This window comes from Porcisia hertigi, chromosome 20 (assembly GCF_017918235.1).
Source record: "Porcisia hertigi strain C119 chromosome 20, whole genome shotgun sequence".
NCBI classification, from domain to species: Eukaryota; Euglenozoa; class Kinetoplastea; order Trypanosomatida; family Trypanosomatidae; genus Porcisia; species Porcisia hertigi.
In genome coordinates this window covers 228110-247081 of record NC_090579.1, presented here as the reverse complement: position 1 = coordinate 247081, position 18972 = coordinate 228110, and the positions used below count along the sequence as shown (strand labels likewise).

The 18972-nt window shown below is 57.9% G+C and overlaps 4 protein-coding genes across 4 annotated transcripts; all 4 read right to left on the bottom strand.

Annotated features, from left to right (window-relative positions):
- Nucleotides 1-524: 524 nt before the first annotated feature.
- JKF63_05936 (uncharacterized protein) lies at nt 525-3779 on the bottom strand (the record flags this gene model as incomplete). Its single annotated transcript, XM_067901889.1, has 1 exon — nt 525-3779. One exon carries the CDS (start codon nt 3777-3779, stop codon nt 525-527), a length of 3255 nt encoding a protein of 1084 aa, XP_067757595.1.
- A 2110-nt stretch (nt 3780-5889) lies between these two features.
- Nucleotides 5890-8589, bottom strand: JKF63_05935 (uncharacterized protein; the record flags this gene model as incomplete). The annotated part of the gene is made up of 1 exon (XM_067901888.1): nt 5890-8589. The coding sequence occupies one exon, from the start codon at nt 8587-8589 to the stop codon at nt 5890-5892; it is 2700 nt and encodes an 899-aa protein (XP_067757594.1).
- A 2486-nt stretch (nt 8590-11075) lies between these two features.
- On the bottom strand, nt 11076-15593 carry JKF63_05934 (uncharacterized protein; the record flags this gene model as incomplete). The annotated part of the gene is made up of 1 exon (XM_067901887.1): nt 11076-15593. One exon carries the CDS (start codon nt 15591-15593, stop codon nt 11076-11078), a length of 4518 nt encoding a protein of 1505 aa, XP_067757593.1.
- Nucleotides 15594-17033: 1440 nt separating this feature from the next.
- JKF63_05933 (uncharacterized protein) lies at nt 17034-18254 on the bottom strand (the record flags this gene model as incomplete). Its single annotated transcript, XM_067901886.1, has 1 exon — nt 17034-18254. One exon carries the CDS (start codon nt 18252-18254, stop codon nt 17034-17036), a length of 1221 nt encoding a protein of 406 aa, XP_067757592.1.
- Nucleotides 18255-18972: the final 718 nt, after the last annotated feature.

Below are 18972 nucleotides of genomic sequence, written 5' to 3'. Positions count from 1 at the left end.
AAGAGGAGAGAGGAGAGGGGGGAGAGGGAAGAGGGATACATATATGTATGTATATATATAAATATAGGAAGGCGCTGTTGGAGGCGTCGGACTCCATCGTGTCTAAATAAGTCTAGCAAACGGAAAACAGAGCAACAAACAAAAATAAAACAAAAAAAAAGCGTAGAAAAGTTACCTCAGAAACACCGGCCACTGTGAACGTTGCACACAAGTACATCGTATTCAACGACCCAATCACTCAAGCTTCTCCCCACTCTCCCCTCACACACACACACACACACAAAGGCCACTTGTCTCCCATGTGTCTTTCTGTGAGCCCGTGTAGGCTCAAGGGAGCAGCAGCCCATGTGAAACTCCCTCCTCCCTCCTCCTCCCCTCCCTCCTTCCCCCCTCCCGCCCAGAGGGGATGTGCCTGATACAGGGTTACATCGGCTCCACTAGAGGGGGAGAGAGAGAGCAGCACCGAATGCCCATGCACATCAGACATGATGGCTGCCGGCCGTGCAGTACGCCCAACACGTGACTCAAGGGGAAGGGGGGATATGCGTATTACAGCCTTCGACTGTGTTAACCTCCTCATGATCTGTGGTGCGCCGTATCCTGGTCGACCCCGACGGGGTTGAGTCCGATGAGAGGCTCAGTAGCACATCCTCGCCGGACACCCTTGACGACAGGACACCGGACGAGGTACCTGGGACTGATAGACGGCTTCTGCTGCCTGTCGGGGCACCGGTCTTGGCCACCACACAAGAAACGTTGTCAGCCGTTGCTATCAAGGAATCTGAATCCTTGCCGTCACCAGCCTCGGACTGCGGAACCTGCGGCATCGGCCCTGGTGGGGGAAAAACAAAGCGGAGGGAGCCGCGTTGACACTCGGAGGTGCGCCGCTGCTCCTTGCGGCTCGCAAGCTCCTCGTAGCGCCTGCGCCAGTAGTTGGCATCGTTGCGCGCCGTTTCGATTGGCGCTCGAATGTTATTCCGCTCCTTGTCAAGGCGCATCCGCAGCTCCTTGTTGATGACATACTCTCGCTTCAGCTCATCTTGCACGGCGGCGAGGTGACGGCGGCGGAGATCCAGAATGCGTTGCTTCGATTGCATCTCTGTCAGTGTCTCCTTGTGCTGCTGCTGCAACGCCGCGTGGTCAGACTGAAGCAGAGTGAACTGCTCTTCGAGATGACGGATGCGCTCTGCTTGTGCTGCAGCTGAGATGCTGTTGCTCCCGCAGGAGTCGGCGTTCGATGCGCCGTTGTCATGCTGCTCCATCGAGGCGGTGCGCGACATCCACTGTTGCACCGCTGCTCTCCCAGGCGATCCGCCAATCGACGCCGACGCAACAAGGTCGCTGTAATGGCTCGTAGCACGGTGTTGATGCTGGGGCTGCGAGCTGCTGAGGTGCAGCGGTTGTGCGCTGCCACCCGACTGACACCGCGGGTTAGGTGAATCGCCCTCTAGAAGGGTAGTGCTGTTGGTGCTGCGCCTCCCATCACCTTCTGTCACGCTGCACATGGCGTCCACAGCTGTGCCAGTTGTGGCGCCCAGAGGATAAGACGTGAAGCTGTGCAGTCCCCACCCACTGACCGACAACGACCGCGCGGCACACGGAGGTGTCGACTGGGAACCTGCTGCGACGCGATCCGCTTGGCGCGTCGCCACACCGACAAGTTTATTTTGCTGCTTGTGGCTCATGTCAAGCCTGAACACGCGGGCGTGAAGCTGTTCGGCGGCTTCTCGAGCCTGCTGAAGGGGTTGGCGATAGGCGTCCGTGAGCTTGATAAGGTCTTTGATCTCGCTTGCCTGGTTTCGGAGGAGTACCGCGCTCTGTTGCAGCAGTGCGTCCTGGGTGACTAAGCGCGTCGAAGAAATTGTATGGGCATCCTCCCATAGGTTAATCTCTTCCTGGAAGCTTCGCACCTTGTCGATGTAGCCGTCGCGCTCGTCCTGCAGAGTGTTGATGATGTCTTGGGCGCTGTTGAGGCTGTCCTGGAGCTGCGCCACTTGCGCGCGAAGGTTCTGCAACCGCTGCTGCTCCGCGGCCCGCTCCTCAAGCAGTTCGCTGATGCGGGACATGTCTGCCTCGCTCGTCTTTGGAGACTCCGTAGCCATGGCAGCGCTCGTCAGCTTCCGTGAAGTCCAGGCGGGGAAGTCTGGACTCCCTATAAAGTTAGGTGTTTCTCCATTCATTGTGCTCAGTTGCTGCACCTTTGCGTGCAGTCGCTCGATCTCACCCTTTGCCGTCTCCAACATGCGCCGCAGCTGCGCCGCGGTGAGGTCTCGATTCACGACAGCCTTGTTCTCGATAGCCTTCGCACGAGCGCCGAAGCGTAGCGTTGATAGCGTCTCCTGTGCGTTGTATGAGGATGGACTGCAGCATATCACGAGAGCCGTGTGAGAGTTCCCCCCCAGTGAGTCCTTCAGTATCTTTGTGAGCACACTATCGCGGTACGGCGTGTGCGTCGCGGTGTAATCCGTGAGGGACATGATGACCATGCCAAGCGTCGAAAGAGATTTGTTAATGAGCTTTGCCTCCTCCAGGCGCAGCCCTTTCGCGTTGGTTTTGCCGACCTTCTCGCTACCAGCGAGGTCGACCAGGTAGAGCTTTCCCACCGTCGACACCCCCTGCACGTGATCGACTCGTTTCACCGTCAAGTTCAAAAGACAGTGACTGCGGCTGCTGGTCTCATTCATTGACGTGGCGGAGGTGGCCCTCCGCTTGAGACCACCCTTCACCAACCGCAGCACATCACTGGCAGATGACACGTGTGGGTTGCGACAGCCCTCAATGTAGAACGAGTTCGTACTCACATCTTCGCGCAGCTGCAGTTTGCGTGGCCCCGTCGCTGGCGATGGGGCCATGCCAGCAGACAAAGAGGATGTCGCTGCAGCATCGGGGTTAGGGGTGAGGAGGTCTCGAATTTGCTCCATGTACACCTCCACAAAGAACATCTGAACATCGAACTCCGTCGATGAGTCTGCGTTTGCGATGGCAGTGAAGATATCGTGCACCGCGCGTGGAATGACACCGCTGAGGGCGTCATCGGAAACGTTGGAGGGCACGTCTGTCGTGCTCCTCTCCGAGTTGTGCATTGTCTCTACACAGGAGCGCCTTGCAGCGTTGCCGCCGAGATTGCTTTGAAGTGTGTTGATGTGCTGCAGCTCCCCTAGCGGGGTGACAGTGGCACAGGTGCGGCAGAAGGATGAACTCGCTGCAGGCAGCGAGGGTGCGGCGGCCGCGCTCTTGGATGAGAATGTTTCGGAGCTCGACGAGTGATCCACCCTGGTGTCGCAGGCGCTGAGCTTTGGTTGCACAATGTTGAGCTGCGTTTGAAAAGTTTGGAGGGAGTGCTGAGGTGTTTGCTCTTGCTCTTGTTCCTCGAATTCCTTCTCCTCTAGCGCTCTCCAGCGCTCCTCTAAGCAAAGCTCTGCCTTCGTGCTCTCCTCTTCATTTGAGGTTGTGAGAGCACGACAGTCCGTTCTCTCCGGTTCCGCCTCCACGACCTCCTCGTTGCGGGTCACAGCTGCAGACGTCCTGCCCACGCCCCCGCCAGTCGCCCACGCGCCACCATTCACGTCGCCGAACATTGTGTGTGTCTTGCCACTTCCCGTTTGCCCGTACATGAAAACGGTGCCGTTGTAGCCAGACAAGACATCCGCAACGATGGGGCGGGCAACGTGGTCGTAGACGTCGACCTGCCTTGCGTCTGGGCGAAAGACGTGTGAAAAAGTAAAGGAGTGTCGACCTGGCGCAGGACCAAGGTCTCCAAGACCATCGCCCCTGCCCATCGCTACCGGCCCGCCAGCCACGGTGACACTGTTCACAGTTGCACTGCTGGCATTTGGAGCACCGTAGCACTCGACAACATCGCAGCTATCATTAGGAAACGACACACACACATCCCCTTGGATCCGCTTTTCATTCTCGTTGAGAGGCCGTACGCGACAGCAGACGCGAACGTGATCCGCCGAGTCGCGCAATGTCTTCATTCAGCCACTTGAGAAATAAATGTGGGTGAGTGGATACGAGGGAAATACAGGGAAGACGAAGAAACAGACACACATGCGCACACACACACACAATGGGGAAGAAAGAGGAGGCGGGGGTGGGAGTGCGTTTGTGTGTGTGTGTGTGTGTGTGTGCGCCTTTTCGGAGCGGAGGTGACAGAAAAGGTGGTGTCGTCAGTTGAAAACGGAAGCAAGCCACCACCACCCCCGTGCACAGACCAAAGCGCGCGTAACCCCGCGCACGCCTCTGCTCACCGCTTTTCTCTCTTCCCCCTCCCCCCTTCCTCGTTGTCGACCGAGAACAGGTACACACAGATGTGATCACGTGTGTGATCTATTGAGGTGAATCGAGTTTGTCCAAAAGAAAAAAAGAATAGAGTGGGGGAGGGAGGGTGCGGAGACCCAATAAATAACAACAGAGAAAACACTCGAAAACAAGATGAGGGAACGGCAGTTTGAGGCGCCACCATATAACGTACCAACAATGAATATTATATATAAATATATATATATGTGTGTGTGTGTATCACGTCCCCGCACATGCAGAACGGGGGGGGGGGAGGGGGAGGAGCGTTGTCGTTTTCTCTGTGTGTTTGTGTGTGAATCTTTTTTCCCTTCGAATTAATTACAGGAATCCACGTTATCTTGTCACTGAGACGGGCGGATACGGGGACAATATGGGGTGCTAAATATGAGAAGGTGGAGAGGGGGGGGGGAGGGAGGGAGAGGGCGGGGATAGAGGTGCCCTCCGCGGCAACTTCAACGGCAGAACGGCGACTAAAGTGTGTGTGAGAGTTTGTGTGGAAGAAAGAGGAAGTGGGGTGTTTGAGGTTTGTAAGGGGAGGGGGGAGGAGTTTTGACACCCAAGAGTGGATGGTGCGTGGAGTGCAACGGCCACTGTCTTTTAGAGCGAGTGGGAGCAATGACACAGAGGTGCAGCTAATCTGATGCCGAGTACAAACCAGATGTAGAGTACCAAAGGGAGAGGTGGGGGGGGGGGGGCACACATTCCTCTACAGCGCTCTCCCCTCACGAGGATAGTTGGAGAAGTCCTTCCACTGCGTTTAAGTGTGTGCATGCATATCTATGAAGGTTTAGATTCCAAGGGGGCTCACTATATATGTGCACACACCTCACCTATAGAGAGACCCCCCAAAAAAAAACAAAAAGAGGGGAGAGAGGAAGCTCACGGATACCCGTGTGAGCGCATCTAAGCAGAAAATCATATAGAGTTGGGGGGAGAGTGAAGGGAGGGAGGGAGGGAGGGGGGGGGGGGTAGATGGAAACAGATGAGCAGATGACAGCGAATTCAAGCACAACGAACAACAACAACAGCAACAAAAAAATGTCAAAGAACAGCAGCGAGTTCAGCACGGCGTGTCAAGTGCTCTATAATACTCACGCGAACACAGGGGCAGAAGGAGGTGGTGGGGAAGTAGGCGTGGTAGTACCCTGGCTTCAGCGAAGCTAGGCACGGCTCAGCTCCTCCCTTTTTTTCTCCTCCTCCCCCTCCACTTTTTCTTTTGTCAACTCTATCGGTTAAGTCTATGCCTTCCAGACGCCCCCCCTCCCCTCAGTGGAAAGGGCTGCACGAGACTCTGCAGCGCTTACGAGCCACACCTTGGGTGGCCAGGCCTGGGTGGTGCACCGCTAGGCCCCCGATCCGCAGACTTCTGGTGAGAGAGTGGGCGTTTCGTGCGCGACGGACGATGTATCGCTGCGTCATGTGATGTCTTCGAAAGGCTCGGACGCCCTTCACCCGTGTTAGGCCATCGATCTACAGAGCCCGGACACCCGCCGCTATGCATCTCAGTCGAGCCGCTGTCAACGGCGTAGCTGTATGCGTGCATCTGGCGGTGCTTCGAGACCGAGTGTCGCTTCGCCACCGACTCTAGCGGGGGGCATAGGCCAGCGAAGCAGTGTCGCAAGAGGCGTGAGCCCCGCTGCACTCGAGGTTGTCGATTTCGCTGGATGCTGAGACTACGAGTGGGGCCCTCGAGAGTCGAGAGGGCGATGATGGCGCATTGAGACTGATATCAGAGAGCAGTACGCGTACCCGCCGTGGTCGTTTGACGTTCGATGCACTCCTGATAACTGAGGAGGCGGTGACGGTCGGTCCGGCAGCGATGGGGGTCAACAGAGGCGGCCTTGCGAGTGGCCGAGCGACGCTGTTCTCATCAGCGCCAATACCCCTAACGGGGGGTTCTGACATGACATCTGACTTGCGCACCAGTGCAAGCCGTTTGAGGGGAGCTGCAAGCCGCATCCCATCGATCAGAAAAGGGGCCGCCGCGCGGCTGATCAGCATGGGCTGATTCCATGTGCCCACGGCGGTTGCACTTCGTGTCGGTGTCCCGTGATCGGTGGAACCCGGTACTCCGTCAAAATCGCTACCCTGCACATGGGCGAGCTCTGATGGCGTGTACGTTACGCTCTTCAACGACGGCGCGGAGCGAGGTGACGCACCAGGGGAGACTGGTATGCATGTTCGCCGCTTTGCAGGCACGCTCGGCTGGCCTGCGCGGCTCATAGAACTGCCCTCGTCAGCCCTCCTCGCCATTGCAATCTCCGCTGGGGAAAGGTGTAAAAGTTGCTCATGTATGCCACCCGCATCTGTGTCATCCTCATGGTCGTTCAGGTCAAGGGAAGCGCTTCGAATGGGGCTCATAGACTCATTCAGGGGTTGGTAGGGCGGGACGTTGCTCATACCGCTCACCTCTGTACTACACCCTGCGCCGGGCTGGTGGCGTGAGTAGTTAGAATAGTGGAGATGGGACGAAGCTGTAAACACTTCAGGCCCTGCCGGCGCAGTGCTGCCGTCGGTGCCGCTGTGTGCACCAGAGGGTCGCGGCACTGACAGCAGCACTGTCGTATACCGCTCCCCCCTGGCGTCACCAGTGCCGCCCTCGGCTTGGATATCACCGGAGGCATTGGGAACGCCCTCACTACCGCTGTACTGTGGGTTACTCTGTTTCAGGGAACCACCCAGCCCACGCTCACAATGGTTTGTGCCGCCTTGCCGTTGCTGCCGCAGCTGCTGCCTAGCCGCGTGGGCGTGCAGCATCCTCTCAGAGCGCCCCTGGATGCCTGCTTTGGGTGGTTCAAGGGCAGCAGTTGCAGTCTCCGAGCCCACCAACCGCCGCCGCTCGGGCCGTACAGGGGTCAGCAACGGGCTCGTGTTCGCGCGAGCGTCAGCCATGTCCAGGTGTTGCTGCCCAGCGGAAGTACACCTGCGCAGCTGACGCGCGCGCAGTTTGGCGCCTGTCCTGCCGCCGTCACCGCCACGAGCACGGGGGATCATATCACGTTTTGGGGGGGCTCCGTAAGGAGAACGGGCACGGTGGCTAAGCGTGGCGTCGCCGGCATATTTTTCACCGGCCTCCCTCCCGGCACCGGCACCGCCCTCATCACACATGCCGTAGTCTGTGACAAGTAGCTCCTGCATACTAACATCGCGTGGGAGTGCTTTGCTGCTCTTGCGCCAAGTTCGCACCCTGCGTCCACTGGCTGACGTCAGCGCGAGTTCGAAGCTGCTGTCTGCGAACGACTCCTGTTGGCATCTCCGCACACCGGGGCTGATGCGAGTACCCTGTAGAGCTCTCTGTATCTCCTCATTTGCCTCATGAAGCGCCACAGCTTGCAAGCTCACTTGCTGATGCAGACGGAGGACGAGTCGCTCGAGTTCGTGCTGACGCTTTTGCATCCGCTGCACAGACTTTGTGAGTGTGATGAGGTGTGGATGCAGCGTGGGGCCTTCACATAGATCGGCGTTCGTGTGAGCACCCTGTGTGCAGTCGCCCATCAAAGCAAAGGGGCACCCGAACGGCGGCGGTGTCTCGTCGTTCATCGCTGCCGGTGATGCGATGCTGGGGTGGCTACCGGTGAGTACTCTCGCCGTAAGCGCTGACTCAACCCCTTCTCTGACAACGCCCTGGGGCTCCCTCTTCTCCTCCATGGCCGATAACCCGCTCGCATCGCCATCCCCTTCGCTGGGGCTCGAGAGCACTGATGACGCGTCAGGCGAGTCTGCCGGCGGCCCAGAGACAAGCCGCAGCGCGTGAAAGGGAACATTGGTCTGCCGCACTCCCCCGGCGCCACCCCCGGTTAGGTCTTTGGGTAGTTGTTTGGGGGTTTGGGAGAGGGAATTCGGCTGCTGCCGCTGCTGCTTCTGCTGCTGTCGCTGGTGAACGGGCGCAGGGTTTACATTCTTTACGAGATTCCTCTTCGCATTACTAAATCCTGGAGAGTCGAGCAGTGCTGCAGCGAAGTCTGTGATGGCGCGGGGAGACCACAGGCCGTTCGGCAGTACTTTGTCAGCACCCACCGAATGCGCCTCGGGCATAGCGAGCGCGTCCGCGACGACTCCGTTGCCTGCGTACGGCGTTACCTCCGCAGGCGTCCGTCGTGCTGGTCGATACGAGCAAGGGTGCAGCTTCTCGTGACCACCCTGTCCTTGAGTGGTTACCTTTGGCAGCGCCTGGGCAGCGGCACCAGCGCCACGGGCCGAGGTCGAGGCAGTGCCGCCGCTGGCACACTGCAAGAACTTTACTCCCTCACGGTGCGATTTGACTTGTTCTCGAAGGCGCGTCATTGACGGGTGACGCACCGGTGCATTCGGCTGGGCGGATGGTGGCGGCGCTGCAGCCGTAGTGGCGACCACGCCAGATACGCGAGAGGCTGCAGCCGCACCAGGGTGGGGATGAGCAGCTGTGCTTGCCCTACGCCGCGGCAACTCAAGTGAAGGTGTCGCAGTCGTGGCCAAGGATGAAGCTTCTATAGTTTTATGCCATACCGGGGCGTGAGTTGTTTTACAACTGCCACCGCAGTACTCCTTGTAAAAGCCTAGGACCGTATCAGGGTGCGGGACTACGCTGCTAATTCTAGTCGGTTGTGCCCTCGATGTCAGGTCCCCCTGCTGCTCCCCGGGAGTCGACCCATGCACGGGAGAGATGTTGGGCAAAGATAGAGACGTCGGTTGCAGCGTTTCGTGATGGCCGCTGTGGTGGTCTTGGCTGAGAACTCGGTGGTGTTTCAGAGCCCAGCCCATTTTCTCGACTACACTGGCCGTAGCGCTTGTAGCGTAGCAGCCACGATCACCACCGCTGCCTGTTCTCTGCAGTACCCTCGACGACATACCCTGCGAAATCGACCCCCCATTCACATTCAACGGAGTGGACGGTGTTTGTGGCATCTGGAGGATGACCAAGTTTTTTTTTTTTGGGGGGGAGTCCTTTATTTCTTTTTTTTTTCGAAGCAACCAGACCACCTGTTCCGGAGTCCGTGCCGCCGTGTCTCGCCTGTGTTTTTCTTCTCCCTCCTTTTTTTTTCTTTTCTTTTTTTGGTGCACCGATGCCGCTTGAACTCGCGCGCACACAACTGTGCGCGGCTGGCGGAACACCTCCGGACCCTACCGCCGGATCAAAGGAGGAGGGAGGGAAGGAGGAGGCAAAACATAAATGGGGGAAGGGGGAGAATCAATGATGTACATATATATATACATATATATATAAATATGTGTGTGCATATATATATGTAGACGAGAGAGACGAATCTCCTTCACTGACTTCCGCAACACCCAAACCCAAAGAGGGAAAAAAGGAGTGAGTGGGTGGAACAGCTTCAACTAGATGGGGGGTGGGAGCCAGGGCAAAGTCATCAGCACGACACTTGCGATAGGCGGCGAGGGGGAAGGAGGAGAAAGTGGAGGAGGGGGAGGTAAGGGAAAGAAAGATGCTATGGCGAGCAGGTGTGTGTGAGAGAGAGACTCGAACGAGAGATGATGTATAACACTCGCAGAGGCGAATAGTAAAGCTAAAAATATGTTAAAGGTCGATCAGAAGCACCGACACGCGCCGCAACGGCAGCCTTCAATGCAGTGCGCCAAAAAGAAACAGGGACACGGAGGGGGGGGAGGGGAGGGAACAGCGGCCTTGGCGCCACGGAGAAGGCACGCTCAGCTTTTACGACGATTCCCCCTCCCCCTCCCTCACCAAAGGTCACCTCTAAACCTGTACAGAATCAGAAAAGCTCACACCAAGGAGCCAGTTGAGTATGAGTTATGCGGTTTCTACTATGTCAACACGACCTCAACGTCCCGGTGGTGTTGAGATAAGCTCTAGCCGTGCTGGCGTGTTGAGGGGTAGCCGGACAATTTGAATACGGTGCGCAGGGATGCAGTTTTTGTACGCCTGTCTCCACTCCACGCCACCACCGCCTAATGGGGGAAACGGAAAGAGAAAATAAAGTAGGTGTTGTTGTTCTCTGTAAGGGGGAGGGGTAGGGGGCGTTGCCTTCGTGCATGTGCATTTGTATGTGCGTGGGAGGGAAACGAGGGACGAGACAAAACGAGATGGGGAGTAGAAAGAAAAAAAGAAAGGTGGGTAGCATGACGCAGATGCCCATGGCGGGAGCAAGGAAGGGATGATGTGCCTACGTTTGAGTGAGCGAGCAATAACAGACAGCAGAAGGATGACGAGGGCCTCGACCAGGTAGATACTTCACAATTTTTTTTTGGGGGGGGTTACTCTCTCTATCGTCGCGTGCCTCCGGCCGAGCTAAAGTCGCCTGTGAGTGCACTGGTCATCGCCTTCGAGAAACAAAAAATGGGGAAGGTGGTGGTGGTGGTGGTGGTGGTGGTGTAGGGGAGGGGGTTCGCTTCCTTTTAGGGGAATAATGGCCCGCCCCCTCCCTCCTGCATTTCCATTCTCTCCCAAACCCCCAACCCCCGTCAATCCAAGACCGCCGTGTACACACCCAGAGAGAGAGAGAGAGATGGTGAGTGCAACAAAAGTTTCGCCTGTACCCATCATGACAGTCACGCGTTGTTGGTCCTTCTTTATGTTCTCCCTTTGAGAAGTGGTGTCGTTGTCCTCTTCCGCTCCCGGATCGGCCCATTTCGATTCGGTGCAACACACACTCACACACACAAACGGTCGCAATCACCACCATGCACACCAGCCACCCATTAGGGGAGAGGGAGAGACAGGGGGAGGGAGGGAGGGAGGGGGGCGAATAAGAAACGATTCCCGACACAGCAGTTCAAACGACAGAACAAAAAAAAAAACGCTGCGGAGACGTCTACGTCACGGCATGATCAAGCCATTGCAACTTCTCCCACTCCTGCTCTGAATAATCGTAAAGCAACATTTTCTTGATGCGCATCAGCATGTCCTCTTCTGTCTCGACGTCATGCTCGTCTTCAGAGGCGGCGGCAGCACCACCGTCCCTCGCCCGGGGGACCGAATGGCTCGTATACCGCTCATGCCGACGGAGTTGCAGGGCAAGTTCACGCAGCAGTGTCTGCATCTCGGAGTCCATGAACGATAAAGGACATGACGGCGTGTCGTCCATCGTTTGGGTTGTGTCCTCGGTGGGTGCCGCTGGACTTTCCGTTTCACGTGTGGCGCGGCTGATAGGCAAGCCTCGTGAAAGAAGCGATATTGAGCCGTTCGCGCTAGCAATTGTCGACGCACCAATGGAGGAGCAGCGACCTCGCTGTTGCACCAGTTGGTTGGCTTCCCCAACCGAGTACACGCATAGCTCGTCAACGCTAACGCAGACACAGGACACCGTGCGCCCCACCGCGCCACGGAGAACATTAAAGCCAAACGAGGTCGGAGAAACACCCTTTACAGCCCCATCGTGGGTCAAAGAAAACGTGTCTGCGGATGCCTCCGCCTGTGTCACTGCACTAGCCTTGGCGCGCAGGAATGGCGTCGTGGAGAACGGCACAGCCATCAGCGTGAAGGAGCTGCAATCTTCCTTAATGTGGCACTCCACGACGGAGAGGGTGTCACCGTCGACGGCAAAACAAGTACCGTTGGAGGCCACAAACACTGTGCAAAACGTGTTGCTGGGATGGCGATCACGAACACAGAACACGCGAGTTCGTTGGACAAGTGGGCTGTCGCTAAGACGCGTCGCCCAGAGACACTGCGCGCGCAGCACGACAGTGTCCTCCCCGTATTGCTGCACCTGTGCACCCGGGTCATACGTGTCAAGCCCTTTCTCGACGTCAAGCATGGCAGCATCGCTTGCTGTTTCCCCTAGACGATGAACTGCCGCTGTTGCTGCACAACTTCCTGTGTCTTCCCCCGCCATCGACGGTGCTCCTACGCTAGCAGCAGTGGCTGTCGACGAGATGGTCAGTCGAGGATTCATAGCCAGGGCGGTGTTTGTCCTACTACAGTTGCTCCGACTGCGCTGCCGCTGACGCGAGGACGCGAGAGAGGTGTCGCAGAACGGAGGCAGCGGTGAGGGTGCCGCCGCTGCCCCCGCCTGCGCTGCCGCCGGCGTTGGCAAGTATATGTTGTACGTCGTCTGCGACCCAATCTTTCGCCGCCGCCGCCGCCGCCGCACACCTAACCTGTCACGGCAATGAGACTCAAGTGTAGATGAGTATGCTGGACAAGGGGGAGATACGGCGGGTTGGGTAGTGGCACCGTCGCCACCGTCGCCACCAGGGAGCTCACCTTCGGTGTTTTCGCCTTTGGTGGCAGCACCGCCTGCAACAGACGAGCCCGCAGTCGGGTGAACGCGCAACGATTGCGGGGACCGCATATCGTACAGCCGAACGGTTCCTCGCGGCCGCCGCCGCTCGCGTTGTGAGAGGCTCGAGAGCCGTACCACTGAAAAGCGCAGCTCGAGCGCGAGACCATCCTCACAGCTGAACGCCACAGCCACTTGCGACATCCCCACCGAGACATCGATAGAGGTGGGCAGTCGCACTTCTGTGACTTCCGGAGTTGATGCAGCAGCGGCGAGGTGAGGCGGTGGGCGCTGTGCCAAGTGTTGACTTTGCAGACCCTTCTCTCGGCAAGCCGCTCCCTCTGGGTGTCTGTCACACGGTGCTTCATCACCTCCCCTATCACCTTGTCCTCTCGCGACCCCCAAGCGATCGTCTTGACGCACGTGACTCTCGCTGTTCAGCTGTCCGCCACTGTCACTGATGCTGCCGTGCCTCGTCTCATCTGCGACGGTGGCACGGCGCAGCAGCATTGTGGGCGCGCTCTCTGCGCGCATGTATTCCAGATTATGCGCTGGCGAAGCTGACTGGAGAGGGCCCGTGGTGTCGCGGTGGTGATATCGCAAGCATCGGACCGAAGAGCTCGTCAAAACGCGGTGGCCAACATTTTCCACGGCATCCTTCACGTTGCCGGTTGAGCCGCGGTTGCTATCCTCACTGCCGGTGTTGTAACCACTGGTGGTGCTGACTATCGATGTGTCGCGCTGAGTATCCACATCGGTCGTCGTTCCGAGATAACCATCATCTTCGTCATCTTCATTTTGATCACCGCCCGCCTTGAAGGCCCGGTGCCTGGCCTGGGCAGGGCGCCGCCCCCCAACCGCAGCGGCGCCATCATCGCTGAGTGGCCTTTTATCGCCGTCGTCGTCCACGCCGTCGCTGCCACTTCTGCACCGCTGCTGGCCACCCACCCTTCTGCCGTAAACCTCCGCGGTGCCACTTGAGCTATCCTGTAGCGGCATCGAGGAGTGCGCGTGGGTTTGTCTGCAGCGAGTCTTTGTACGAATGTGCGGCTCCGCCGCCGCGTCCATCACCGGCAACTGTGTGTTTGCGCAACAGAGCCCCGTGTCTTCCCCAGCGGCACGGCTCTGGTGACTGCCACGTCCGTGCCGACGGTCAGACGACGCGGCAACGGTATCTGCCAACGAAGACGGCACGTAGCTGTCATTTTGCAAGACAGCACTACTGGGCGTGCTGTTGCTGACACCTGCGTTTAACATGGACATAGACGACAGAGAGCTTACAGAGACGACGGGTGAATCCGCTGCACGCTGGCTTGCCTTGATGTCGCTCGCATAAAGGCGAATAGGCATGGAAGACTTGCGTCTAACTCCGTTATCCGGGTGCGCAGATGAACCATTCGCAGCGGTCCCCACAAGCAGCTGCTGCGCCAGGGGGCCACCAGACAAGGAGGGCTTGAGGTCTCCCGCTGCGGCTGCGACTGGCGCAAAGCCGCCATGCACGCCGCCGTCGTGGGGGTCTATCCACGTCTGGAGCAGCGGCACCTCGAGTACATGGCTACCAATGCGGAGTGCCCATAAAGGCTTCACTAGAACTGGGCGGCCCATCTCCGCTGCTTGAATGGCGCGCCTGCGAGTCTGGCGACGCAGCTGGCTGTTGCTCAGTGCCGACTCCCCGTGCGCTCCCGGTGTCCCTGTTGGCGTCATCGCTTTGTTTGTCACTGAAGCCGTTGAGGTGTGATGCGACCCGCCCGACACCACGCCAGAACTGCTGCACTGGTGCTCAGTTGTGGCCCCATCACGTCGCCCTGGACGACTCGAAGCCTGCCCTTCCGGAGTACCACTCGGCAGACCTCCTCCACGTTCCGCGTCAGCAGACGTCGAGAGGGGTGGAGGCAGAGCAGGTGAGCTGTTCAGGAGCGCGTCCGGCGGCTTGTGTGACACAGCCCTCTCGCCCTCACGCGGGCGGATGCCATGAGGGTGGTGATGTGCAGTGGGCACCGTCCCCAAAGTCGTAGCCGCGTTGGCTGCCCCACTGCTGCCCAACGAGGAACAACGACGAGTGCATTCGTGTTGTTGTTGCGGCGACTGCGAGTGCAGGAAATGCCGCACCGTGGGCGTCGAATCGTCGCTCTGGAGCTGCACCGTCAAGGGCAGATGCGCCGACTTGGGCTGCAGTCTGCGCCACCGCTGGATGTCGTTCAGACCGCCAGGAAGGAGAATAAGATGCGTCGGGGTAGAGATGAACACCAGCGGAATGCAAGACGGCGGGGCTGCTCTGGTCTGTCTGTCAGGGGTCGTGTCGACTTCACGCGGGGAGCTGTCGAGGGTCAAGGGGCCATCGGTTCCGCGAGCTGTGCCTTTTTTTCCGTAGACGGAGATGTGCGACGAGGTGTTCGCCCGGTGTGCGTCTGCAGCGGACGTCGGGATCGCAAATGCTTTCACGGAAGAAATAGGGTCGTGCACAAACAAAGACAGCAGACACGAACCATTGATGATGGAGTACACGTAAAAACGTCGATCATACGAGCCAAGAAAAATAAGGTCGGCGTCGTTATCGGGTGAAAGGTCAGCACAGAGGCAGTTGGACGGCACGTGAAAAACCCTTGTGGTCTGTGTAAGGACGCTGCCCACAACCTCCATCCATGGTCGGTCCATGGACGACGTGTGAGAAGTACTGGTGGGCATGGCTCCTTCAGCACCCATGTGCCCGCCTGAGGTGCTCGACGAGGCAAAAGTGATGCCGCCACCGCTGCGAGCGCCACCAGCTGACAGCCCTCCGCTATTACGCGAGGATGGGGTGCCCACGCTCGCTGTCGCGTTGTCAGTGCCCTCCGTTGGCGAGGCCCCGTAGAGGTTCGCTGGTTCACTAGCTGTCCGCTGTGACAGCGTTGGCTTCATGAAGTTGTCAATAACCTCGCATTGCCCCTCGAGGGTAACGAGGACAAGCTGGTTGCGGATGGGGTTGTAAAGCACTACAGAGATGGTGGCCGAAAGCACACGCACGAAGAGTGGCGCTCGGCAGTCTTGTTTTACCACACACAACAGGCCCTCCGTGGTGCCCACGATCACCTCCTCAAGTCCATCGTCGTCGACATCGTACGAGATCATAGCGTTCGCGAGTACAGACCCCTCGGCTGCGAGCTTGCGGAACTCCCAGTTGTCAAGGAGGATAGACGGCAGACGGCTTTGCCGCAGAAAGGGCTGTGGTTCGGACGAGGAGGTAGCCCAAGCCGCAGGAGACTCATGTGGCCTCCCTGATTGTCGCTCAGCGCCACCAGCGTAGATCTCGTCAGTATCCACACCACCATCGCTGGATTGCTGATGCGCCTCCTTTGGCGGGACGACTTTGGCCGCATGTTGCGCAGAGGGAGGTAGCGGAATCACCGAGCATGACGCGGGAGCTGGTGCTCCGCCGCTGCCGTGAGACATGCGATCAGCCTTCGGTGGGCCCGTCAGGAATTGAGTCGTCGTATCGACCCCTCTCGGAGTGTACAGGGAGGGTGTGTGTGGAGAGGGGGGAGAGGGGAGAGAGGCAATCGGTCAGCTGCGAGAGAAGAGAGCAGTAAGGGTAGAGGCGGAGGAGAATAGTAGAGGCGATTGACCTTCACGTGGGTCCAAGGGGAGGGGAGGGGGGAGGGGAGGGGGGGGGGGTTGTGAGGTTTTTCTGGGTCCTTCTCCTTCTCCCACGTGCAGCCCTGGATTACCCCGAAAAAGCGAAGAAGCCCGATTCAAAAAAAAAAACGCTTCAAAGGACATCGACCCTGTGGCGAGTGCCACATCAACGGTGGTTTGAGAAGTGGTGCAATGCACTGCAGAAGAGGAGTCATCAAGGCAGGGGAGAGAGAGAAAAGAGTGAGCGACCCCCCCTCCACCCCCCCACACACACAGAAACTGATGAGTCTCGAAAACAAAAGCGCACGGCAGTGACCCAGTTGGAAAGGAATAGCGCTGGATGACCTCGACAGCGGAGGGGGAGGAATACCTTCAAGACACAGAACACGACGGGGGAACCCGATAGCCCGGGCCAAGTGCGATAGAGCGAGAAGACCTGTCACCACACTGCGGGTGACAGAACGTTTGCTTAGAGACGAGTTGTCTCGCCATGGACAGTCCTCTGACAGTGCGAACATCTTTCACCAGCCACGAACAATTCTTCCCTTCATGCTATGGGCGCAGATGTGGCGGGTGGACACACCGTTTGCAGGCCAACGGAGGGCTGAATGACATCGTTAGAATGTGCACCCCTCTCTCTTTGTTGTTCTCCTCCTCCTCCTCCCCTACACCGACTGCCTGGGTGCACACAGAAAATGCGAGTGTATCTCTGCTCGCATGGCTCCTCTCACAGACGCCGCCATGCTTAAAAACTGGCACATCGACTACTCGTTTTTGAGCACCATCCGTGTCACATTCTTTCCATGCACGTGCTGCTTTTCCTCTCCCTCTCCCTCTCCCTCTCGTGTGTGTGTGTGTGGGGGAGAGGAGGGGGGAGAGGAGGAGGTCATCTTTGAGCACTCGTCATCCAAAGATATGTCAGTACGCCCTCACAGACTACCGTTTTGTTTGGAAAAGCTCCACACGTGAATCAGGGCGATCCGCCTTGTGGGTGAGAGGGACGGTCTGCGTCTCGCGGAACACCTCAGGGAAGGAGACATGAGCCTCGTCACGCAGCTGCTCGTAGAGGCGCATGAACTCCGTGTGGATCTTCGACCCGCGTGCGGATGGCACACGACGACCACAGTTGACGTAGTTGACAAAGTCCTCCACGACAAAGGCCGTGTCTGCTTGCCGCTGCACAACCTCATCGCGCATGGATTCTTCAAAGGATTTTTGTGGGAAGGGGCTGGTGGAGCCCGACGACGCGCGGTCTCCGGCCAGGTAGGTGGTCCATTCCTTCTGCTTCCGCGCGCCGATCAAGTCAATGTGGTGTCTTACAATCTCGCTGTAGAGAGAGCGATGGCGGCGGGGACACATGAGGCTCACGGTGCCGTTGCCAAAGTCAAACTTAGAGTAGTACTCAGCAAAACGCAAAAAACAAAAGTACACTGCCTCGCCAAGGCGCTCGTCGTCTTGATCGATCCCCTCATACACGGGAGGCAACTGAAAGCTCTCCAGCGCCTTTTGAGCATCGGCCAGGGTCAACTCACCGTATGCGCCAGACGGTATAAAGATGGGCAGCAGCCCCAGTTCCTGTAACACCATCAAGGACATGGTTGTCAAGGTGAAGCTGTTGAACATAGACTTCTCCGGCGCCACAACCTCACACTTCTTCGCCCACTCCTTGACCAGATAGACGTAGGCGCCGTAGAAGTCGGGAAGCACACGGCGGATCTCGGCGAGAATTCTGGAGTTTTCTACCCCGCCGAGGTTGCCAATGGTGATGTCGCACCGGATCCCACTGACTGGGTCCTCGAATTGCACGACAGGAATGCGGGCGTTGATGAGGCGGACGTTGTCCATCCCCATCTCACCAGCCTGGCGTCCCACGCGCGCGAGACGCTTGAAGTTCTGCTCATCCACACGCGGTATCCCGTGAAGCCACGGAGAGAAGTTGCGGAATGTGAGAGAGAGATCGGCGTCGGCACCAGTGGTGCAGAACCCTGTGGCGAGAGAACCAAAAAGCTCCAACTGTGCCTTGTTGACACACCGTGAGCAAAGGTCAAGCATGCGCAACATGAGGTCAGCGACAACCTCTTCCTCATTTGATGTGGGTCGAGCCGCCCGGTACTTGGCAAGGCTTTCCATCATGAACTTCCTCTTACCTGCCTGCATCTCTGACCTCGTGCGATTTGTCCGCACAGTGATGAGCCGAGACAGTTGGGGAACGAGACAAAACACAAAACACACACACACCGTTTAAAGAACGTTCAAATCCGCGAATGGCCCTCCTTCCCCCCCCCCTTCTCTCTCTCTCTCCCTTGTATGGTGATGCAACTGGTTGGTGCCCCTCCCTCCCCCATCAACACACACACACACACACACGTGAGAGTGATGTGTGCTGCTCGCGCTGGCGCCTCTTTCAAGAAGGATTGAGAGATGGAGGTGACACCACTGTGTTTCCCTGTTCGACGTGCTTCAAAAAAAACAAGACTTGTCTTCCAACAAGACAAAACATCGAGAAAGACTAGAGAGAGAGCAAAACAGAGAGAGCGGAGTGGGGGGGGGGGTGAGGGGGACAGGCGAGTCTGACCAATCGTGTGCGCGTCCTGTGACGTTTTTCTTGTGGTTGTCGCCACCACAACAAAATGGGTGGCAGCGTCGTGATACACACAAGTCTTTGTACGACCACCAGCGAAAAAAAAAACGTGCACGAATGTATGCGGACGAGATGAGGAGAGATGTGATGAGGAGGAGGGGTTAGGGCTGGTGTTACTCAGACACGAATGGAACAGAGGCGGGCACAGAGAGTTCAAGAGATTGGGGGGAGGGGAGGGGAGGGGAAGGGAGGGGCAGACTACCAGAGATGACTTGCACTGGAAACTTCAAAAAT